The 21,433-nt window shown below is 37.7% G+C and overlaps 1 protein-coding gene across 1 annotated transcript in view; it reads left to right on the top strand.

Moving 5' to 3' along the window:
• PROS1 (protein S) overlaps positions 1-21,433 on the top strand; it is a 73,141-nt gene that overhangs the window by 2,632 nt on the left and 49,076 nt on the right. Inside the window, exons 2-3 of the mRNA XM_008704434.2 lie at positions 2,370-2,540; positions 21,120-21,277. Coding sequence (XP_008702656.2) covers positions 2,370-2,540; positions 21,120-21,277 — 329 coding nt within the window. The remainder of the gene's footprint in view (positions 1-2,369; positions 2,541-21,119; positions 21,278-21,433) is intronic.

Below are 21,433 nucleotides of genomic sequence, written 5' to 3'. Positions count from 1 at the left end.
CCCAAGATCTGACCTCATCCCTCTATATTCCTTTTTAATTCTTGGAGAATCCAATTACTACTCCTGTGCCTGAAAGGACTCACTATGTAGATGTTCCATTACCATTTCTGGAACTATACTCAACACCCCTTTTGTTCCCCAAAAATATATTCTACTTCATGTCTTCCCTCAGAACGATACATTACCAAACATTTCTGGTGCCAAAATACAGCCAGTCAGTTAGTAAACTAAGTTGACTATTAGTTTTTCAATACATTAAGTGGTTTGGTAGACATAAGCACTGCACACTATTTTCAGTTTTCTTTTCCTTTTCCAAACATATGAGATAGTTATTCCCATCATCTAGAAGTAATGGGACTTGCTTTGTCCAGTGAAATATGAGTGAAATGGAAATTGTGGAAGACTATGTTAACTTTGAAATACTATAAAATCAAAACAGTATAGAATGCTGAACAAACACAATGAGGATGTCTGCCCAGAAAGTCCTACAGTGAACTTCCCATGAGTAAGCAATAAACACTTAACCTTAAATCATTGTAATTCCATGACTATTTCACCATAGTGTAATCTAGTTTATTCTGAAAGATGAAAACAACCTTGTTGTCGTTTTAGCTAAGACTCTTATTTAATCCCCCAGGGATTATTTAGCATCCTAAATGTTACTTGATTTCTTTTTCCAGCTTTATTGAGGGATAATTGACAAAATTGTAATATATTTAAAATGTACAATATGATAATAATTAACACATCCATCACCTCACATTGTTACCTTTCTTTTTTTTTTCCTTTTGAGAACACACTTAAGATGTACTCTCTTAGCAAATTTCATTATATGCTATAGTATAATTAACTATAGTCACCATGCTGTGAAAGGGTATATAAACTACTATATAACCTTTATCAATGTCTCCCCATTTCCTTACTCCCCAGCTCCTGGCAACAACCATTCTATCTCCTGAAATTTTTAGGAGAGCAAGATTTTTCTTTTGGGTAACATGTTTCTCTAACATTTCCTTATTCAAACTTTTTATATTATTTTTTATATTGGGGATATTGGAGATGGCTATGAATGTTGTTGATTCATGATTTTGGAAGTTTCCTCTCCTTGTGAAATTTTGAGATTTTTCTGCCCTTAATTCCTCCTCATAAGATAAGGAGATTCCCAAATAGAACATTTACTTGAAAGACTCCTACCTTAAATGCATTTAAACTTAAAAGTTAAATATAGTACCTAAAGGTCATTTTGTTTAATGCTATGATTGTTAGCACACCAAAGAATTCTACAGAGATTAGAATTATATTAAGAATTAAATCACTTGGGGCTGGGAATAAACTGGTGAATAAATTGATATGGTAGAGTCAGACACAGCAAGAAGGAAAAGAACTTCAAAAAGGGAAGGGTGATAGATATATTCAATAATTCCTTCAAAAGTGTTCTTATCAGAAAAAGCGACTCTAATATCAGCTTCCATCCGGATGGGTCACAGAACCACAGAAAGCTAGCGCTACAAGAGACCCTTTAAAAATGATCAGCCTCTAGAATTTCACACACACACACACACACACACACACACACACACACACAAGAAATCAATTGACAGGCTCATTTGGGCAGAAATTCTGGAAGTGATTATAGTAAATATGCCTTCAGTAATACTATTTAACACATAGTAATTGCTTTACATCTGTTATCTCTTAAATCCTTACATTAACTTTATGAAAACCCACTACTGTCCCCATTTTACAGACGATACAACTGAGGCTTAGAGAGGTTAAGCAATTTTCTTAAAGTTACAGAACTAGTAAGTGATAAAAGTATTGAGACTTGAATCAGGCGTTTAAAGCTTCAGATGCAGCCTTAAACATTACCTAACATTTCAAATGTGTATGTCTAAGCACAAGATGTAGAGGTTATATTGCAAAAACCAAAACGAGCTGTTTGAAGGTGATGGAATTCGATACATTCTCTTTTTTTCTCTCAAAACATTTTTTTTTAAACACCATAAATGCAAGAACAAAAGAAAACCGTGGATGATCAAAACTATCCCGTTTGCTTCCATTATCTCTGTTCTCTGGCGCCTTCTTGGAGCTACTCGCTTCTAGGTTTGATTAATGTCTTCATCCCAACGTCAGTCTGTCTCTGCAGCATTTTTCCTTCTAAGCCTGGACACCCCGTCCTCTGAGTTCTCAAAGTTCCCCGGGCCACTCAGCCTCTCACCCTAGCTCGCTGACGGTTTCTACTACGTTTCCTTCCCCTTCTCCTTGGGAAAGTTCACAGCGCGGAGACAGGGAACGCAACACGGGACGAGGAAGGATGTCTCGACAGTGTTTACTAGGCCTCCACCACTCTCCCTGAGCCCTGCCCCCAGCTTCGAAAGCTTCCTGGAAATGTCCTCCTTATCACTTCCCCTCTCGGGCTGGGGGCTGGGAGCGGGCGGTCCCCCCCGCCCCCGGCTCCCGCTGTTCCGCTGGAGCGGGTGGGCGCTGTGGGGCGCTGCTGGCGTGCCTCGTCCTAGTGCTCCCCGTCTCCGAGGCAAACTGTGAGTAATCAATAGCGTGCTATCTCCTTTCCCCAGCAGCTCTGACTAAACTGGGAGCCCTCTCGGTAGGATTTTCTTTGCTGGGGCTGCAGCCTGCTAGAAAGTTTCCAGTAAGTGCCAGCCGTCTCCGGGCTGACGGAAGCAGCCAGAGGATCTAGCGGGCAGTGTAACGGTGGGGCAGGGGCAATATTTGCCCTGCCCTAGGAGTCAACTGTTGGCTAGGGGACAGATTCAGGAACCTGGGCGACACTAAATACCAATGAAGAAATTACAGCACGTACCTATTTGCCCTCAGCAGCTGAAGTTCCCAGTCAGAGGACAAGGATGAGCACTTTCGAGTATAACAATAGGGAGAAAAAGGCAGCCTACTATGTTTTCTCTTGGTACAAGTGGCTGTCCCCAGCCAGCACCCCTTGCTGAAATTTTCCTCCCTTTTGCAATTTCTGGACTTTGAGCTTGGTTTGCTTATCTCAACATTGACAAACCAATTGTTTTAGGATCACTGCCGGTTTGCATAGCAGAAGGTAGATGTTATTTTCTAACCTTGAAATCAAAAGGTTTCTAACCTTGAAATCAAAAAGGACTGCTAAATGTTGTTTCTCAGATCATTTTGTACTAAGTATTTTTGACACTGTCACTGATCTGAGGTCATGGAATGAATTCTCTGTACTTTATCTTTGTATTTCCAGTTCTTTATGTTCCCATGGGTGGATTCAAGGCAGGATATTGAGTTTTGTCTGAAAGTATATAAGGAAGATCAAGGCATTTAGTACATTTTGGGTTTTTAAAAAAGATTTTATTTATTTATTTATTAGAGGGAGAGAAAGAGAGAGAATGCGTGCAAAAGCGGGGGGGGGGAGGGGCAGACGGAGAGGGAGAAGCGACACCTCACTGAGCAGGGAGCCCTATGTGGGGCTCCATCCCAGGACCCTGGGATCCTGACCTGAGCTGAAGGCAGCAACTTAACCCTTAACCGACTGAGCTACCCAGGCGCCCCTTGGCATTTAGTACATTTTGATTGCCAGTTAATTTGTTTGCTTGTTTTCAAAGTTTAAGCATGATCATTGATTAAAAATGCTTACTTGTGCTACGTTTTAGTCTCAGGAAATGGCATGGGAGAGATAAACTCTGAATTGCAAAAACTTTTAGGCTGCCTAAAGCTCCTGTGGAAACTTTTCAAAGATGGTAATTTTAGGAGAATTAAGTAGGAATTTATTAACATTCCACTAGTTTGTATTAGTTACTGATCAGGATGAATGAGGTATTTTAAAATTCTAATTTAAAGATTAAACATGATTTGTTGATCTTAAAGAGCTGCAGTATCTGCATTGCTGTTCAAACCACTATCATTAAGCCTGTATGTGGACCATATGCGCAAATTCATTACTTATGTAGTTCATTACAACAATCGGATATTTGCCTGGTAACCAAAGAGGCAAAAGTAGCTTTCCAGATTCACTGCTTGTCATCACAGAAACGTGCTAAACCTTTCTTTTTGTAGAGATTGTTACATTTTCACTGAATCTAGACAGAGTTAAAAATGATGTATATGTCGGTGCGTATTACACGCAAGTAATCAATCCATACATATGGTAAAATACACCTGTTATGATAACATGGAGAAATTAATAGTACAAATATATGACATAAAGAATAGTTGGCCCTAATTGACTTTATTTTAAAAAGTATGAATAGTTTAATTGGATTAAAAATCATCTCTGGTTAACTGATGGGGAAACTGAGGTACAGATGGAATGTTTTTACTCCCTAAGATTTTACATTTGAGAGAGAATTAGAACTCTAAATATTTGATTTATAATTCATTGATTAGTCCATGCAAATATAGTTGCTATTTTAAAGAAAAAGGTTTACAAATCACAGTTTTAGTTTTGAGAGTTGTTAGAAACTATCCAGTTCAATTTCTTCACTTTAGCAATAAAGAATTGGTCAGAGATGTTAACTGACTTTGCAGACATATATATGAAAGATACTTTTACTATCTCATATTTTTAATAAATAGAAAGGGGAAGAGAGAGAGATTTAAAATATATACTGTCTACATATTCCATCATTTGCCACTAAGGCAAATGTTCTCTGGCTGTGCTAGTTTGGTCCTATCCAGACTTCCACTGCTAGGTGGGTGCAGTCTACCCTTGACATTACTGACTTCTATTTACTTTCTCTGTTTTATTCTCCTCTTTCCTTCTCTAATTAGTCCTTTCATTGTTTACCTTTTTTTTTTTATTCCCTTTATTTCAGAGTACAAAATGTTGCACTGATGGAGAGATTTTATTAAGTTTAGGAAGAGTTAGAGGCAGTTTCTGGTACAACGATACCCTGTGCCATATTCTCTTACCATCAGTTCTACTCCAGGATACACAGTAATACTTCATAATAGACCTTTTCTGTCCACCAAGTTCAACATCCTTTTTACAGCTAAATGATCTATATTTATTTTATTTTTTTAAAGATTTTATTTATTTATTTATTTGAGAGAGAGAGAGAATGTACAAGCAAGGCAGGGGGAGGTGCAGAGGGAGAGGGAGAAGCTGAGCCCCCGCTGAGCAGGGAGCCTGACATAGGGCTCGATGCCAGGACCCTGAAATGATGACCTGAGCCAAAGACAGGCAATTAACCAACTGAGCCATCCAGGTGCCCCAAAATTATCTACATTTAAACTTTCAACATATTATGAGAAAAAAATAAGAAGCCTGATAGTACATATATCAATATTCCTTAGCTACAAGCAACAATAATGAGCTTTGCTAACTAAGAAAGGAAGGAAGGAAGAAGGGAGAGGGAGAAGGAAAGAAAGAAGGACGCTGAGGGGATTTATTGGAAGACTACTGAATGGCATGCTGAATAAGTAGGGCAACAGAAGCCAGGGATTTAGGCATTTCAGTGATCTGTATAATGGGAACTCATGTGCTCACTGTGTTAGGAGCTGCTGTCAAAGGACTGGGTTCTAACTGTCTTCTAGCCTTGGGTGTCTCTGCCCATGATTGAAATTCCCAGGAGAGAGAACTCTCCCAGGAGAGAGATCATTTTGGTTGAACATGTCTCTGGAGTCCTGTGACTGACAGTTCTCTAGAATCAGAGAAGTGTCCACACAGCTCCCACAAAGGAAGGGAAGCTGCAAAGGACGCAGAAACAAAGAAGTCTACACATGCTAATTATTGGCTGCACAACGTACACACATGCCTTTCTTTCCATATACGCCATTGGGCACTTCAAGTATAATGCACATATTTTAATATAATGCAAATAACTAAGAACTCAGGTACAGCAGAAAGGACTTCTCCTTCATAGATTCCAGTCATCATACCCAAAGAGGAAGGCTCAAGGCTACCATTTCTCAGTTTACTGTCATCGAGTGATGTCTGTGCCTCCTCTCGTTCTGTCACAGACCCATGTCACTGTTCTATGCATTATGGATGAAACAGTACATTGTAGTGTACCAATCCATCTCATATGCCAAAGAATAATCATGCTTAAAAGACAAGCAAAAGAATACAAGTACTTTAGGGTGGTCTGTCTTCTTTTTGAGCGGGAGCTGGTATTTATGACCTCCTCCTACACTCCCCAGTTCACATGTCTCTTGCTTTCACACAGTTCCTTTAATGTTTGATTTTTTTGTCTTCTCTCTGAGATGAACCACACTTTTATTCATGAAGAGTCTGAGCCTTGTTGTTCCTACCTGTGGGTGGTTGTATCCGTCTCTTCTTTTACAATTTCTGTTGTGTATAATAGTCATCTTGAAGGAGCAGCACTCCTACACTTGAATTAGACGTGGCAACAACACTATTTTGCCTTGATTATTGTCATACCAGTATAATATTCTTTTTAATTTTTTTCAACAGGAATAAAGAACTTAAGATGGCTTCATAGCCATCTCAGACTCTAATTCAGTGGAAAATATATTAGATCTCATTGTGAATGTATTTCTTCTTGGTTTACCAATTCCTAGATGAGCAAAAGACAGTTGCAAAGAAAAAAAAGGCAAAAAAATTGAGAATGGGTCATTGAATTAGTTTCTTACGCTGCTGTAATAAAGCACCACATACTGGGTAGCTTAAACAACAGAATTTATTGTCTCTCAGTTCTGGGAGCTAGAAGTCTAAGATTAAGGTGTCAGCAGGATTGATTTCTTCTGGGAGCTGTGAAGGAGAATGTTCACGCCTCTCTCCTCACTTCTGGGAGCCTCAGACATTTCTTGGCTTGTAGATGGCGTTTTCCCTATCTTCACATCATCTTCCCTCTGTACATGAGTGTCTCTATTCCAAATTTCCTCTTTTGATAAAAAACATCAGCCATATTGGATTAGAGCGCACCCTTATGGACGTTGTCTTAACTTGATCATCTGCAAAGCTCCTTTTTCCAAATAAGATCATATTTGCAAGTACTGGGGTATTAAAGGACACCATTCAATCCATAACAGTCACTATGCATCATATCATGACAAGGACTTCTTCCCTTTCTATCTTTATTTCTGACTTGTGTATTTTAGCTTTAGGGAAATAAAGTACTATATATTAATGATGTCTGGTACAAAATACCCCCTTTTTTTAAAGTAAGCTCTACGCCCAATGTGGGCCTCAAACTCATGGCCCTGAGATCAAGAGTTGCAGCTCTACTGACTGAGCCACTGAGGGGCCTCCAAAAACATACCACAATTTATAAACCACATTTTGGAAGATAGTGTTGTGTCTGAAAAGGCAGTAACAGAGCCTTCAATAATTAGTCAGTCTATCGTCCTACAAGGCTAGCTCCTTTTAGGTATTAGACTACACAGTAAGACCCACGAAAACCGTAACAATCATCCCATTGACTTACTTCCTTAACTGTGGAGTTAATTCCTTAGTTAGAGATAAAGTTGTGTGGCTTAGCATAAAGCATTAAATGAGTCTACCAGTAGTGGTACCAATAGAAAAACTAAATCCAAATACAGAATGAATATCTCTAGTACAATGTGGTGCTCCTGCATGGTAAAAGAGCCCTAACTAATCAACCATCCACTAGGATCTGATGGATTTTACAATATGTCTAACGTCTAACAGCAAAAGGAATGGCAGTTCTGCTGGTAAATGTGTTTTTTTAGTAGTGAGAGCCCAGTGGATCTTAGTGAGGAAGAGTCTATATAGTTGAGTCAATATGTCATCTCCATCCTTGCCACTCTGACTAGGTTTGTTTTTTTTTTAAAGTATCAAGCAACAGTAGCCCAAATGACATAGAAAGTGACAGCCTTAGCATCAAATGTGCCTACAGACTTGTGTGTTTGGCCCTCATGGCATTTAAAAATCAGGAAATTTCATCTAAAAAGTTTGTTTTATGACCTCTCTTGAAAAACAAATGAAGGAAGATCTGGCAACACTGCTTGCACCCTCCAACACGGTAAGATTCAAAGCTGCGTTCTTGAGGTGAATATACTCTCTCTAGTTTGCCACAATTCCAAGCATCCTTTGTTGTCCTTCACCAAATTCTCTTCCCTTATTTATGGAACCTATCTGACACTTGTAGATTTTGGAGTTTGTGACCTTTGCACTAGATTGCCTTGAAAAGAAACACAATGGACAATCCTTCAGTGGACCATTGTGTCCCCTCTTGCTATTAAGAACTTCTCTGGTGTGGGGCTATTTTGGGAGTATTTACCTGGAACACAAATAGGCTCAGCTTTGGGCAATTCTTGCCAAACATCCCCGTCTCTAGACTTGATATCTAGCTCTTTATGGGTCTCTGAACTAGACAGACCATTTATAGCCATTCAGAAAGGAGACTAGATCCTGATCTCATTCCAAGGAAAGTGAACAATGAGAAATACTGCTTATATGTCTGCCCATTGTGAGGTTTTCATTTCTCCAAACATTCTGTTTCTTCTCAGGATCACCCCTGAGAGAGGCTATCGTTTGTTTGTTTGTTTATTGCAGGCTGTGGCTTCATAGCAGATCTCCCTCTGGCTCGCGTTGGTCCGTCACAAAGAAGTACCTGTCAATTAGAGATTTGGTCTTCAGTAGGTTGATTTTCATCCTCAGTAGGTTGGTCATAGGCTTTTCCTCATGAGACTGTAAGGGGGGGGTTGAGGGAGGACTTCTTCACGTCAGGAGAGTGAGCAACCCGCATAGGCCACTCAGTTGTGCCTGTAGTCCCAGCCCAGTCACCAGGTGTCCTGTGGTCAGATTTGCAGACTTCACTAAAGTCCCAAAGGATGCCAAGAGCAGTTTCTCAAAGGTAGACTAATTACTGGCAGAAGGAAATGTGACTTGCTCTCATATTGTAAGGACCTTTACTGAAATTCTTCTTTGGGGGCTTGCTGTGGTATCCTGGATAGTACCAAAGTACCCTGCCATCCTAGGGACAGTTTGACACAACTGAATCTGATGGGTCACTGGCTGTTCTGACTGACAGACTGCTTGAATTGAACTTTGAACTAGCTAGAGAGCATTTTCTTATTCTGGTTTCCATCTACATCTGGCAGGTTTTGGACTCATACGATAAGAAGACCAGAGTAGAATACCCAAAAATGGAATATGCCTCAACAATAAAGTGTCTGACAATATGTATCCTTCCATTTCAGTGTTGAACGCCCAGGTATAGAAAAACCTGTCTCTCACTTGGGCAGGAATATTCCAGCATGACCAAATTGGTGCTGAAAATAGTTCATGCCTGTGGAAGGAATCACAGCTTGGAGTCCGAGTTTTATTGGACCTATAGTTAGTACTTTACAGACACAATCCCCTTAATCAGCTGACCCCCATAGGCCTCAGTTCTAAGCAGCAAACCTTAGATTTTAGATGTTTTGCTTCTCTGGAGGCCAATATCTAATAATCACTAAAGGTTTTTGGAATCTCTTCCTTTAGTGCAATTACCCAGTGCAGTTAATTTGTGTGGGAGAAAACAAGAAGAAAAGTTCTCTGTGTACAGGATGCTTCCTCAAGGGCATCTCTCCTCTCCTTCATTCAAGAAGTTCTGGATCCATCAACTGATTCAAGATTGGTAATTAAGGAGAGGTGGTGATTTCTTTGTATTGTACAACCTCTATTTACTAACCTAGGGAGTTTTGGGAGAAAAAACTCAAGAATTTTATGGGTTGTCTTCCCATCTCATTCTAGGGAGATCTTCACCTGTTAATTCTTTCTCCAAGATTTGATCACTACACTCGTCTTGACTTTGATTCATGTGAATATGAGCTCCCACCTAAGCTCAGCCACCCCAGGTTCCTCTCATTCCACCTGAGATCTGGGAGCCCGGCTTCACTGCAGCCCCTACCATTAGCGTTTCCAATCTAGGGAGAACAGCCAGTAAAATGCTTTTTAGAAAGCCCAGTGATTTCCTTATTAATTGATTTCTAGGATAATCATGAACATATATTATTTCATTTCATACTGGGGAGTGGGATGGATAAATGAGAAAGTGAATAGGTAGGAACCATGTGAAAGATTCAAGCCAGAATCTGTCTCCTAGTCCTTGTGAATTCTTTCTTTAATATTATGCCAAGGAATGTCTGGCTTTTCAGAGTTATTTAGCATGTGCCAAAGTTTTGTCTAGGATGGCATTAGCCAACCAAGCCAACTGTTTGAACTGGAACTGGTGACCCTAGCTAGCACATGGAATGAAATCAGCAATATTAATACATTTAGCCTGATTCAAAATTGTATATGCCTTTTTGTATTGGTTTTCTATTGTTGTGTAACCAGGTTTCACAAACTCAGCATCTTAAAACTCATAGTCCAGGTACAAGTCCAGGGACCTGTTCAGGGTCTCACAAAGCTAAGATCAAGGGATTCACCAGAGCCGAGGTCTCATCTGCGGTGTCCTCTCCCAAGTGCATTGATCTCTCCAGTGAGAGGAAGGAGAGAGGAGATCAATGGAGGTGGTGTGCTTGTGCATGAAAGTGACAGAACTCACTTCTTATAATTCTAATAGTCCCAACCCAAGAAATCACATGGAATATTTGGTCAGCATTGTCTCTGTTATAAATATTATTCCTTTAAGGTTAAGATTACTGTTTCTTCCTCTAAGAGAAGCAAAACACATATTTTTCATTTAACTTTTAGTAATATATATTACAAACTGTGAAGTTGAATTAACTATCTTAAATAGAGAGGGCATAATTAACTATGCCCAACAAACCAAAGCTGGGGACATAGTGTAATGATATTGAATTGGCTGTTAATGTAGCAGGGTGAAAAATATATGGTAACAGTTAGTACTGAAATTATTCCTTTTGTGAGAATTGTTATTATTTTACCTTGAAAAAATGGCTTTAGGTTTAGAAACTGAAGTCCTGGAAACATGGCCTATAACTTTGCTATTCAAGAATAATTCATGAACCAGTAGTTGATGAACCAGTAACAGCAGCATCACCTGGGAGTTTATTAGAAATGAAGCATCTCTGGCCCCATGCCAGACCTACTGATTCAGAATATTCATTTTAAGAAGACTCCAGGTAATTCCTATGCACACTTAAAATTTGAATCATGCTGGTGTCTAAAGAAATAGGAGAAAAGGTTGCTAAATTGTCTGTATTAGAAGTGAATAGAAATTGCAGGGGTGGAAGTAGGAGGCAACCAGGGAGAGAGAAGGAGAGAAGGTGTCAGAGAAGGGAGAAAAGAAGCTGAGCCATATGGCAAGACAGTACATCTTTTACGAATGTCTCCTTTATTTATTTTTTTTTTTAGAGAGAGAAGAGAGCATGAGCAGGGGGAGGGCAGAGGGAGAGGGGCAAAGGGAGAGGGAGAGAGAATCTTAAGCAGGCTCTACACCCAGCATGGAGCCCGACGAGGAGCTCCCATCTCCCAATCCTGAGATCATGTCCTGAGCCGAAATGAAGAGTTGGATGCTTAACTGACTGAGTCACCCAGGCGCCCCATCCAGTAAGAAATTATTGTATGTGAGGGGGACAGAGGACCTTTAGGAACTGGCTTTTCTTAAGACTCTACTTTAAATTGCAAAAGTTGCTTTAATGTAAACTATAGCCCTTTGCACCTCTCCGTTGCCACCGACCTCCAGGGCTTCTTCAGAAGAGGTTGATTTCCGAATCTAACTGGATCAAAAATGAAGAGAAGAGAATAGTTCCATAAGATACAACCAAGGTGAAGAGTTTAGTGAACACAAACACACAAAGCCAATAGTGACTCTAAGAACCTCGGCTCCAAAAGGAGGCAGAAGTCTTAAGAGACATTGGAATTTTTATCAGGTGTAGGATTGGGGTTTTTGGACCCAGTCTGTTAATCAAAAAGGGCAAGATGATATGTGACATTATCAAAACTCAAATTATCATTAAATTGTTAAGCTTTGATTGAGGGTAATGTTGTGTTAATGCTAGAAGAAAAAAAACTCACCTTGATGATGCAAAAACAAATAATAATAGGTCTTGACTCTTTTTCTATTGGGTGATGCAAATCCTTTTTACCTAAATATTCCTACTTTATTTTACATGTATCTGGGAAATACATGTAAGTAAACAATTGTAATAATTTGGGGGGATGGGCAAGAATTCAGTAATTTTAGACAAGAAAATACTGCACACAAAAGATTGGAAGAAAATGGATAGCATTTTAATAGTGTCTTTAGAAAGTAGAGTTATGATGCTTTTTATTCCTTGCTTACCTTTTTGCTTTTAATAGATATGATAACTTCTGTTACTTCAGTATGAGAACACCATTTCATTTATGAGTTTTATTTATATTACATTGTTCTAAATATGGAAATTGAGTCCTTCAGGCTCGAGGGGAAGTGAAATAAGGATAATTTATCTAGATTCTGAGTGTTTATACTGTGAGTAAAGTAATAGGAACTGGCTCTCACTAGTTCTAGGCCATTAGTATAATTCTTCTTAGTCCTCTTGTTCATTTTTTGGAATGGACTTTAAAAAGACGCATTCAAGAACAATGGCTTTTACATCTTCATAGAAATGGTAAAAATACAACTTCTGGCATTTGTGTGATAGTTTCCATCTTTCAAAATGGCATATTTGGCATTTTCTCATGGTATTTCACAGCTGTTCTGTGATGCACCTTCCCAACTTTAGGAAAATGTTACCTTTACTCTCCCTCTACCGAGAGTTGTTACCCCACATTCTCTTCCTGCTCTCATTTGAACTTCCTGAGGAAGTGGTTTATTCTACCAGTCTCTGTTTTCTCTCTTCCTTCTCACCCTCCCACTGGTATTGGTGATTGGAAATGTTAACAGTGATTCTGTTGTTAAATCAACTGCATTTTAGCTCTCATCCTAAATAATGGTAATTATTATTAATAAGTTTTTTTTTTTTTTGAGAGACAGAGACAGAGAGATCATGCACGCACATGAGCAGAAGTCAGGGTGTTAGGGCAGAGGGAGACGGAGAGAGAGAATCCAAAGCAGGCTCCCTGCTCAGTGTGGAACTCGAGGCAGGGCTCGATCTCAGGGTCTGAGATTATGACCCAAGCAGAAATTGGGAGTCAGATGCCTAACTGACTGAGCCACCCAGGGGCTCCTATTATTAATAACTTCTTCACAACATTTGATACTGTTGAAACTTATCTTTTTGAAATTGACCTCCTTTTATGTCTATAAGCATTATCTTCAAATTTTCTTTCTCTCTATGTGTATGTTACTCATTCTACTTCTGTTGTTTTGATGATCTCTGTTTTCCCTTAAATATTAAATTTTCCTTGGGTTCCATTTTGACCTTTTGACGCCATTGAACATCTTTTCCAGCTTAAACTACTAGCTGTATCCTACTGACTCCCTAACATTTTTAAACCATTCAGGTAATCCATGATTAATATAATCTAATTTGGGAATACAGATATGCACTAAAAAAAAAATGCATTGATAGCCCCACTAGCCAAGTGATGTTTTGCTCTATATTCTTCTAAGTAACTTTGTCTGCATATATATATATATATATATATATATATATATATATATGCTTAGGAAATTAAAATACAAACATAAGAGAATGGAATTGTGCTGTAATACTATTTTTTTCTAATACTTTTAACTTGTTTCACCTAAAAATATGATGATGGTTTTCTTATCAATAAAATCTGTCACACTTAAATAGGTTTATAATTTTCCTTCATATAAGTTCATCATAATATATTTTATCAAAAAGATATGTTTGGAAATTTAGATTATTTCCAGTGTTTTGCTTATATCAATAATATTGTGATGCACATATTCATACATATTTCTTTACATATATCCTGTTCATTTCCTCAGATTAATTTCCTAGAAATAGAATCGCTAAAGGTTTTGAATACATATTGTTAGATTTCTCTCTGGAAATTTGCTTTTAAGAGTAGATTTAAGAGTGCCTACTTGCTCTCATCTTTGCCAATATTGAACATTAACTTCTTTTTAAATCTTTGTCAATGCAATAGGAAAAAAATGGGGGTGACCTTTTTGGGGTGGGAGAGAAGTAGTCCATTCTATTTTTCCGCTCATCCCTTAACTTTGAAGAACAGCTAGAAATAGTCATTAACCTCCTTGCCTTATGTATTAGTCCGCTCAGACTGCTCTGACAAAATACCACAGACGACATAGCTTAAACAAGAGAAATTTATTTTCTCACAGTTCTGGAGGCTGGAAAATCCAAGATAAAAGTTCTGACCAGTTTAATTTCTAGTGAGGGCTCCCTTCATGGCTTGTAGACCTTGCTTTCTTACTATGTTCTCACATGGCCTTTCTCAGGGTCTGTATGCTTGCAAGGATAGAGCTCGCTAATGTCTCATCTCTTATAAGGACACTAATCCTATAGGTTTGGGGCCCCACCCTCATGACTTTATTTAACCTTAATTATTTCCTTAGAAGGCCCTTTTCCAAATACAGCCACATTGGGGATTTCCACTTGAACATAGAAATTCGGGGAAGTGGACAGAAACATTCAGACCATAATGCCAAACATTTAGTCCATATGCCTTGTCAAGTAGGACACAAGTTGTTTGTTGGTTTGTTTGTTTGTAACTGTGTAAGGGGCGAAGTAGGTTTTTTTATTTTGTGGTCATTTTTTTTTAAGTGGGTTTCTGTATATTAAATGTGCCTTTCCTTATTTCTTGTTCTTCCCCAAGTCCTTATCCCAATCATTTTCTCCCTTCTCCTTAATAAATTATTTTATTCCATTGTTATTTAGACTGTGTCTTATAGCCTTTTAGAAAGTCAACAAGTAATTCTGACGTTCTGGTGGAAATTTAGAAATTGAATTATAAACACCTACTCAGTACTATACCAGTATTCCAAAAAATCTCATTTCCACATCAGCACTTAAAAAAAAATGTACCTTTAGAGTCAAAGGGGATGCATATTGAGTCTTTCTAAGCCTTGCTTCATATCTGGGAGATACTGACGGAAGTAGGATAGTGCAGAATTAGGCCAACTCTTTCACTGTTGCCTTTAAAAATGTCCAGGAACAGTTTGCCTGTTGCTTTTCCAAACATAAACACAGGCACAGGCCAGTGAACTAATAGTATTAATTGATGCTATCCTAACAAATGGGTCAAATAGAACAAAAACACAACTTTTCCTGCGCTGTAACCTCTTGGTACATGACGTCAAGAGCAGATGCTGTTCTGGTGTCCGAGTGTGTCGGAGATGAAAAAGACAGGGAAAGCTGACTGCGTGGAAGATCTTCTGCACGTCCCAAAGCAGGCCTCTTGCTGGAGCCTCAGGAAGGACGGCCAGTTTGCAGTGTAGTTACCTTGAGGAGACAAGGCCATGAAATCCCTCTCCATACCTTGCCCAAATCTGAACTCTGAGTCCCTTCAAAGCAAGTACTGTAATTTATCCCTCACCAAGAGCAGACAAATCAAGTGAAATAAATGATTAATGTTGTGTTTTGGGGTTTGTTTGGTGTTTTTTTGGGGGGGGCGGTAATAATAAGCTGCCTGTTCTGTCTTTTGGGTAGAAGTATTTGTTGTTTTGGGAGGAATAACGGATATGTACCACTTTCTCTGTCTCTGGCTACAATCAAAGGTTTTAACCTTGAGGAAACAATGGCAGAGTGTTTGATTTATTCTTTTCTTTCTAGACCAGGCGCTGTAAATTAAAGTTATAATTAAACCTCCGAGTAAGGAGAGGTCCCTGTCGCTCCTGTTGTGGCTAAACAGTTCGGGCATTGTTTGCCTACTCAGACAGAATGGGTCTTGAGAGTCCCTTTTTTTTTTTTTCAATGGCACCAATGGCAGTTTCTCCTTCTAAATAAATGCCAACCTTCATCTCTTTTAATCCAGATGTTTTAGGACTCACCTTTATAGATACAACATATAACTCAGATTATTTCCTCTTTTTCTTCCCCAGATTTAAATTCTTATCCAGATCTATTCCTTATGATTTTTTACTCTTTTAAAGTATTGCTTAGTCCTCTTGAAGAATGGTTGCACACACAGCTTACCTTTAGAGAATACTTCTTCTAACACAACCTTTAACATAATAATATGAGAAGAATCAGTTGCTCAGCAGCCTAGTCCTCAATATAAACAAAAATAAGAACTTTAGAGGAAAGCAAGTGTAATAATTCTCTTTAAAAAATTAACTTAGAGGGGCACCTGGGTGGCACAGCGGTTAAGCGTCTGCCTTCAGCTCAGGGTGTGATCCCGGAGTTATGGGATCGAGCCCCACATCAGGCTCCTCCACTGGGAGCCTGCTTCTTCCTCTCCCACTCCCCCTGCTTGTGTTCCCTCTCTTGCTGGCTGTCTCTATCTCTGTCAAATAAATAAATAAAATCTTAAAAAAAATAAATAAAAATAAAAAAATAAAAAATTAACTTAGAAAAGATCGAATTGTAGCATGCATCCAGACATGGCATTTCTTCCCGAAGCCTTCTCCAAAAATTGGTAATAATTATATAGGCTGACAAATGCCTAATTAAAAATCTGTCTTTTGGTTTTCATGGTCCTTGCAATCTTCACATTTTTAAACATCCCTCCTCAGTTAGAAATCTTCTGTAGTAGAAATCTTTATGAAAAAAAACAAAAGATCTTACATCTGATTACTATGTGATTGTTTTAAATACAGTTGGTAATATCTGGACATATGTTTTTTAATTAACAGTGTTTCTATATTACATGCAGTTCTATTTTTCCTCAGGCTTTGACTAAAGAAAACATGCCATTTCAGCAGTTGACACGCATGAAGCACGATTACATCTCAAAGTATTATCTAGTTGTTCTATTTGTACGTTGAAAACAATTTCCCCCTGCCTCCTCCCACACTGAAGCAGAAACAAAGATTCAAGCAGTCTGCCAACACAAATGCTAGCCAGAGATTTTCTTCTCAGACACATTTTTGAGGGGTAGTTCTTCATTCTTGGGATGCCAGACAAGTAGGGCCTGGGAAGAGGAGAGACAGAAAGCAGAACTAAAAAAGAGATGAGCTTTGGAAGAAGGAATGTGAGAACCATGTTGGCAAAGGACAAGAAAGCAGAATGGAAAAGATTCAGAGGATGGATTATCCTAAAGCTTGGATCTCTTTCATCTGCAACCTCACTCTCGTCTGACTGATCAGTATTGGGCAACCTGCAGATCCATGGTCCTAACCACCCTCCTGAACAGAGGGTTGCAAGTTTGAACACTTCAGTGAGAGAAGAGGGGCCTCAGGAAAGGACCTCCTGTTGACCAAGTGGAACTGAATTGATGCTGGGAAATTCTCCTCTGGTCAGAGGCAGTGCTAACCCCACTATCTTTATTCCAGGTGCTTTTATGAAGTACCAGTAGCAATAAGTAACTTTTTTGAGGATAAGACAATCAAATCTTAGGCTCGAAAAACAAAGATTTGCCCCCACAGAAAATACCAGAGGGAACATATGAAGGTTGTTAAGACGGTTTCAAAAAGGAATTCCAGTTAATGTTTGAACAGTGGTTATGTTATTGACGTAATTGTTCAACGTGCTATGGTCACTGTTTTGAAGAGGGAGGACTTAGGTAAGTTAAAAATGTAAATAGTTCAGTCATTCTTCTAACTTGAAAGACTCATAACTAAACATTATATCTAAAAATATGAATCTGAAGGTAACACTTTTCAAGTAACATACCTGGGTTTTAACAGAGATCCTTGAAAAACTTCTTAACCCAAAGAAGTGAAACAAGTGATTAGAGACAATGTAGTAATGCGAAGGGAAAACAGGTTTTGGAGGCAGGCTTCTGTTCTCAGCTGTGTGAACTTGGTAAGCTTAACTCAACTTCCCTGAGTTCTAGTTTGTTCATGCATAAAATGGGAAAATTACTGTCTACTTAGAACAGTTGTGATTAGTATTAATGGAGATAATGTAAAAACGGCATATATCTGCTTATATGCCATGACTATTATGATAAATAGTGGAACTTTGTAGACATTCCTGCAGTCTGGCAGGGTGGATGCATTTGGGTAGATAGACTGAGGCAGCTGGTAAAAGCACTTCTAACCCACATAGTTTTCCCATCTTACAGTTCTGTAGTTCTTAATTTGAATCTGTGATGTCATGTTTACTTTTTTTTTTTTTGACAAGGAACAGTAGACTCTTTTGAAAGCACACTTGTTAAATCGATGGGTTTATTTTCTAAAGGACAGTAGTAAATGTCTTATTGAAGATATCAAACTTGTCCATGCCACAACCACATAATTTCTTTTTTTAAGATCAAGTATGTTGTTGGCATTTGAGTGGCAGATATAGAGAAGAAAGCACTGGATTAGGAAGATGGGTATATTTAAATTCTTGTCCCATTAGTGGCACATCCTAACTCTATGACCTTGGGCCAAATCATGTAACCTCTTTCAGCTTCATTTTCTTCAAGTAACTAAAGGAAAGTGGGAGTGATAATTCTGTCCTCTGGTTTATGACATTATTTATGTGATGATCAAATGGAATAATATACACATTGAAAATTATTAAGGACAATGCCAATTTAAAACATTATTGGCTTGAACCTGGGTAAAATAAAACATAAACATTCAAATTTAGACAAAATTAGGTTTTTACTGTTAACTTCATTTTCCTTTAGGGTAGATGTGTAACAGTTTTCCTTTTTAAGATTCCTCTAATCAGTGGAGAAAATGAAACCTCTGTTTTTTGAGAAGCAGCGGATAGTAATCTGTACATTGGGATCCGGACATCGGGATCTAAGTCCTAAATTTGCACTTAGGGCAACTATCCTGCATGCTCTTTATGTGAATTTCATCTTCTCTAAAATAATGGAGGCTTCTTGTTTCCTTCTCCTTCTATAAACTTATGTGAGCATTCCTTTCAATGTCCACCTTGGTTCTCTCTGGACACTTGACAACTTCCCCTTTCACAACGTGAATGTAGTATGTGTTACCAAACCTGGCCTGTGTCCTGCAGTGGGGTCAACATGTAGGGGAAGAGAGATTCTTAAACGTCAATATTAAAATCTAAATTCCAAAACTTAACATTCCATAAGAAAGAAATGCAAAAGAGTGATGTGTTTATGGTCAGTTTTCTAAGTGCATTTGACATTGATTTTTTTGTTATTGCATCACTGTATTTATCTTTCAGAGAAAGATGTTATTGTTTTCCCCAGAAAACATATTTGCTTCAAGGTTCAGAAGGGTTCAGTTTTTGCTATATTTATTATAAAGTAGCATCCTTAAAACTACTATAAATAAATGAGATAACTGGCCACGTCAGATTCTTTCATTGTGGATAGGTCTACCATTTATTATTGAGTAATACACTTGACAGGAAATGTGCTCACAGAACAGCATCTGTTAGACCCCACACAGCCTTGATTTAATCTTGATCTTAACGAATAGTGATAAAGATGGTAAGACATAGGGTTAAAAATATAACCCGAACACCATGTATTTAGTTAGTCATCACATTTAAACTTCTGTTTTGGCAAGTAGGAGAAATAAAATAGCATTAGTAACTTCACTCTTGAAAGATGTTCCGTTATTCAACTAATAATTGTGGTGACTTGATTAGTTACTCCTTTTGCTTTTCTTTTTCTTCTTTCTGTTGACATATTTTTGTGTGTTCCTTTTTCACCAGGTAATAAGGTAAAAAAGAGAAAAACAAATTTATCTATTTATGTTACTTACTCATCTTAGTGAAAGTTCTATTGTGGTTTAAGTCAGGATTTAAAAATTATTTGTAGATTTTATTTTTGCTTTTAAAATTTTTCATTAAAACGTAATGTTGCTTACATACTAAAACAATAAAGCCAAAGCTTCATACTGTCCATTCTTTTTTTCCAACATAATTGCAATTAGTAGTTTGAGTGTCTTTCCAAACTATTTTCTAAGTATCTCTCCACATGTTATTTACACATCTACAAGTATAGATGATACACATAGGGTTATGCGATAGTATGACATTCCACAATTTTCATTTTTAATTTAATAATATATCTTGGAGATCTTTGGTACAGGAGTATCTTCCTTCTCTTTGATAACTGCATATTATTCCACAGTACAAATGTATTATAGTTTATTTTTCCATTTCCTTCTTCAGAGTTATTTAGATTGTTTCTAATTTTTTGATATTACGGTTTTTCAACATTCTATACACCTTTTCCAGCTCAGGTGCGTATCTGCAGGACATCCTTACAAGCAGAATTGTTGAATTGAAGAGTATGTGTGCTTTAAATTTTCAGCTACTACCAGATTACCTTAAAATAATGCTTACCGGTGTATGTTCCTACCACTGATATACAAGAATACTTGTTTCCCCTTATCCTCACCATTGCTTGATGTTATCAGTCTTTTAAGTTTGTGCAAATCTAATGGGCAAACACCTAGTTAAAAATTTTGTAATGAAGATCTTTTCACATGTTTATTGAACATTTTTTTTCCTCTTTAGTGATGTTGATATGATTTTGATTATAGTGTTTTATTTATATTTTCTTTATATTATTTTGTATTTAATCTTGCACACATTCTTATTATTCATTGGCTTATTATTTTTGTTGTTATTATTTTAATTTGCAAAAGTTGTTTATACATTCTGGATGTATTTTTTTCCATTTTATATCATGAAATATTTTCTTCCAGTCTGTTACTTGATGTTGAACTTTGTTACGTTTGTTGCTGTTATTTAAACTGTTTTCTCTTTGCCTTCTGTATTCTGTGCTTTGCACATGATCTTCCTTTCTCCAAAGATTTTTATTTTTCCTTTGTATGACTAAATCAAATGTTTTAGCTCATCAAGTATCTTTTAAATAGCTGATTGGATTGTACTCCCACATTTCTCTATCTTTACAGAGGTCATGCGGTTTTCCATTTAAATTGAGAAAACTATTACTCTAGCTTTAAAGATGTGTGGCTGTAACTTTTGATGTAGTCATTTCAGCATGCTGCTTTTTCCAAGTGTAGTCATAATAAGGTAAAGATTGAATATTGTCTGCCGTGTTTGGCCTCATGCATGTACTTGAATTATTCGTGTAGATCAGTATAAAAGTGCTGTAGCTTGCACGCCAAACCTGCTCTTTGAGTTGTTAATCAAAGTATTTATGTATCTGCGTATTTTTCTTCCCAGTTTTCCTATACTGATTTTAAATGTTATGCAGTTCACAGTTAGACAATGATTTTAATTCTCACTGTTTAATAAAATACCATATTTTAGGTGGAGAAATGAAAAGCTTACTCATAAAAACTTATTTTTTCCTTCAGTTTTGTCAAAGCAGCATGCTTCACAAGTCCTGGTTAGGAAACGCCGTGCAAATTCTATGTTTGAAGAAACCAAAAAGGGTAATCTTGAAAGAGAATGCATTGAAGAATTGTGCAATAAAGAAGAAGCCAGGGAGATCTTTGAAAATGACCCTGAAACGGTAAGAATTTATGAAATCTAGTAAGTTAGCATACCTAGACATACGATGAAAGACTGAACATTTCCAGGTTGAGTCCGTGTTCTCTTGTGTTCCTTTTTAAAGTTAATGATTGTGTATATCGCCTTCTGCATGTAACCACTGAAGCATTTCAGAAGA

The sequence above is a fragment of the Ursus maritimus genome, unplaced genomic scaffold (assembly GCF_017311325.1).
Source record: "Ursus maritimus isolate PB19 unplaced genomic scaffold, ASM1731132v1 scaffold_4, whole genome shotgun sequence".
Lineage (NCBI taxonomy): Eukaryota > Metazoa > Chordata > Mammalia > Carnivora > Ursidae > Ursus > Ursus maritimus.
The sequence above is the reverse complement of the archived record's forward strand: the minus strand, read 5'-3'. Positions and strand labels throughout refer to the sequence as shown.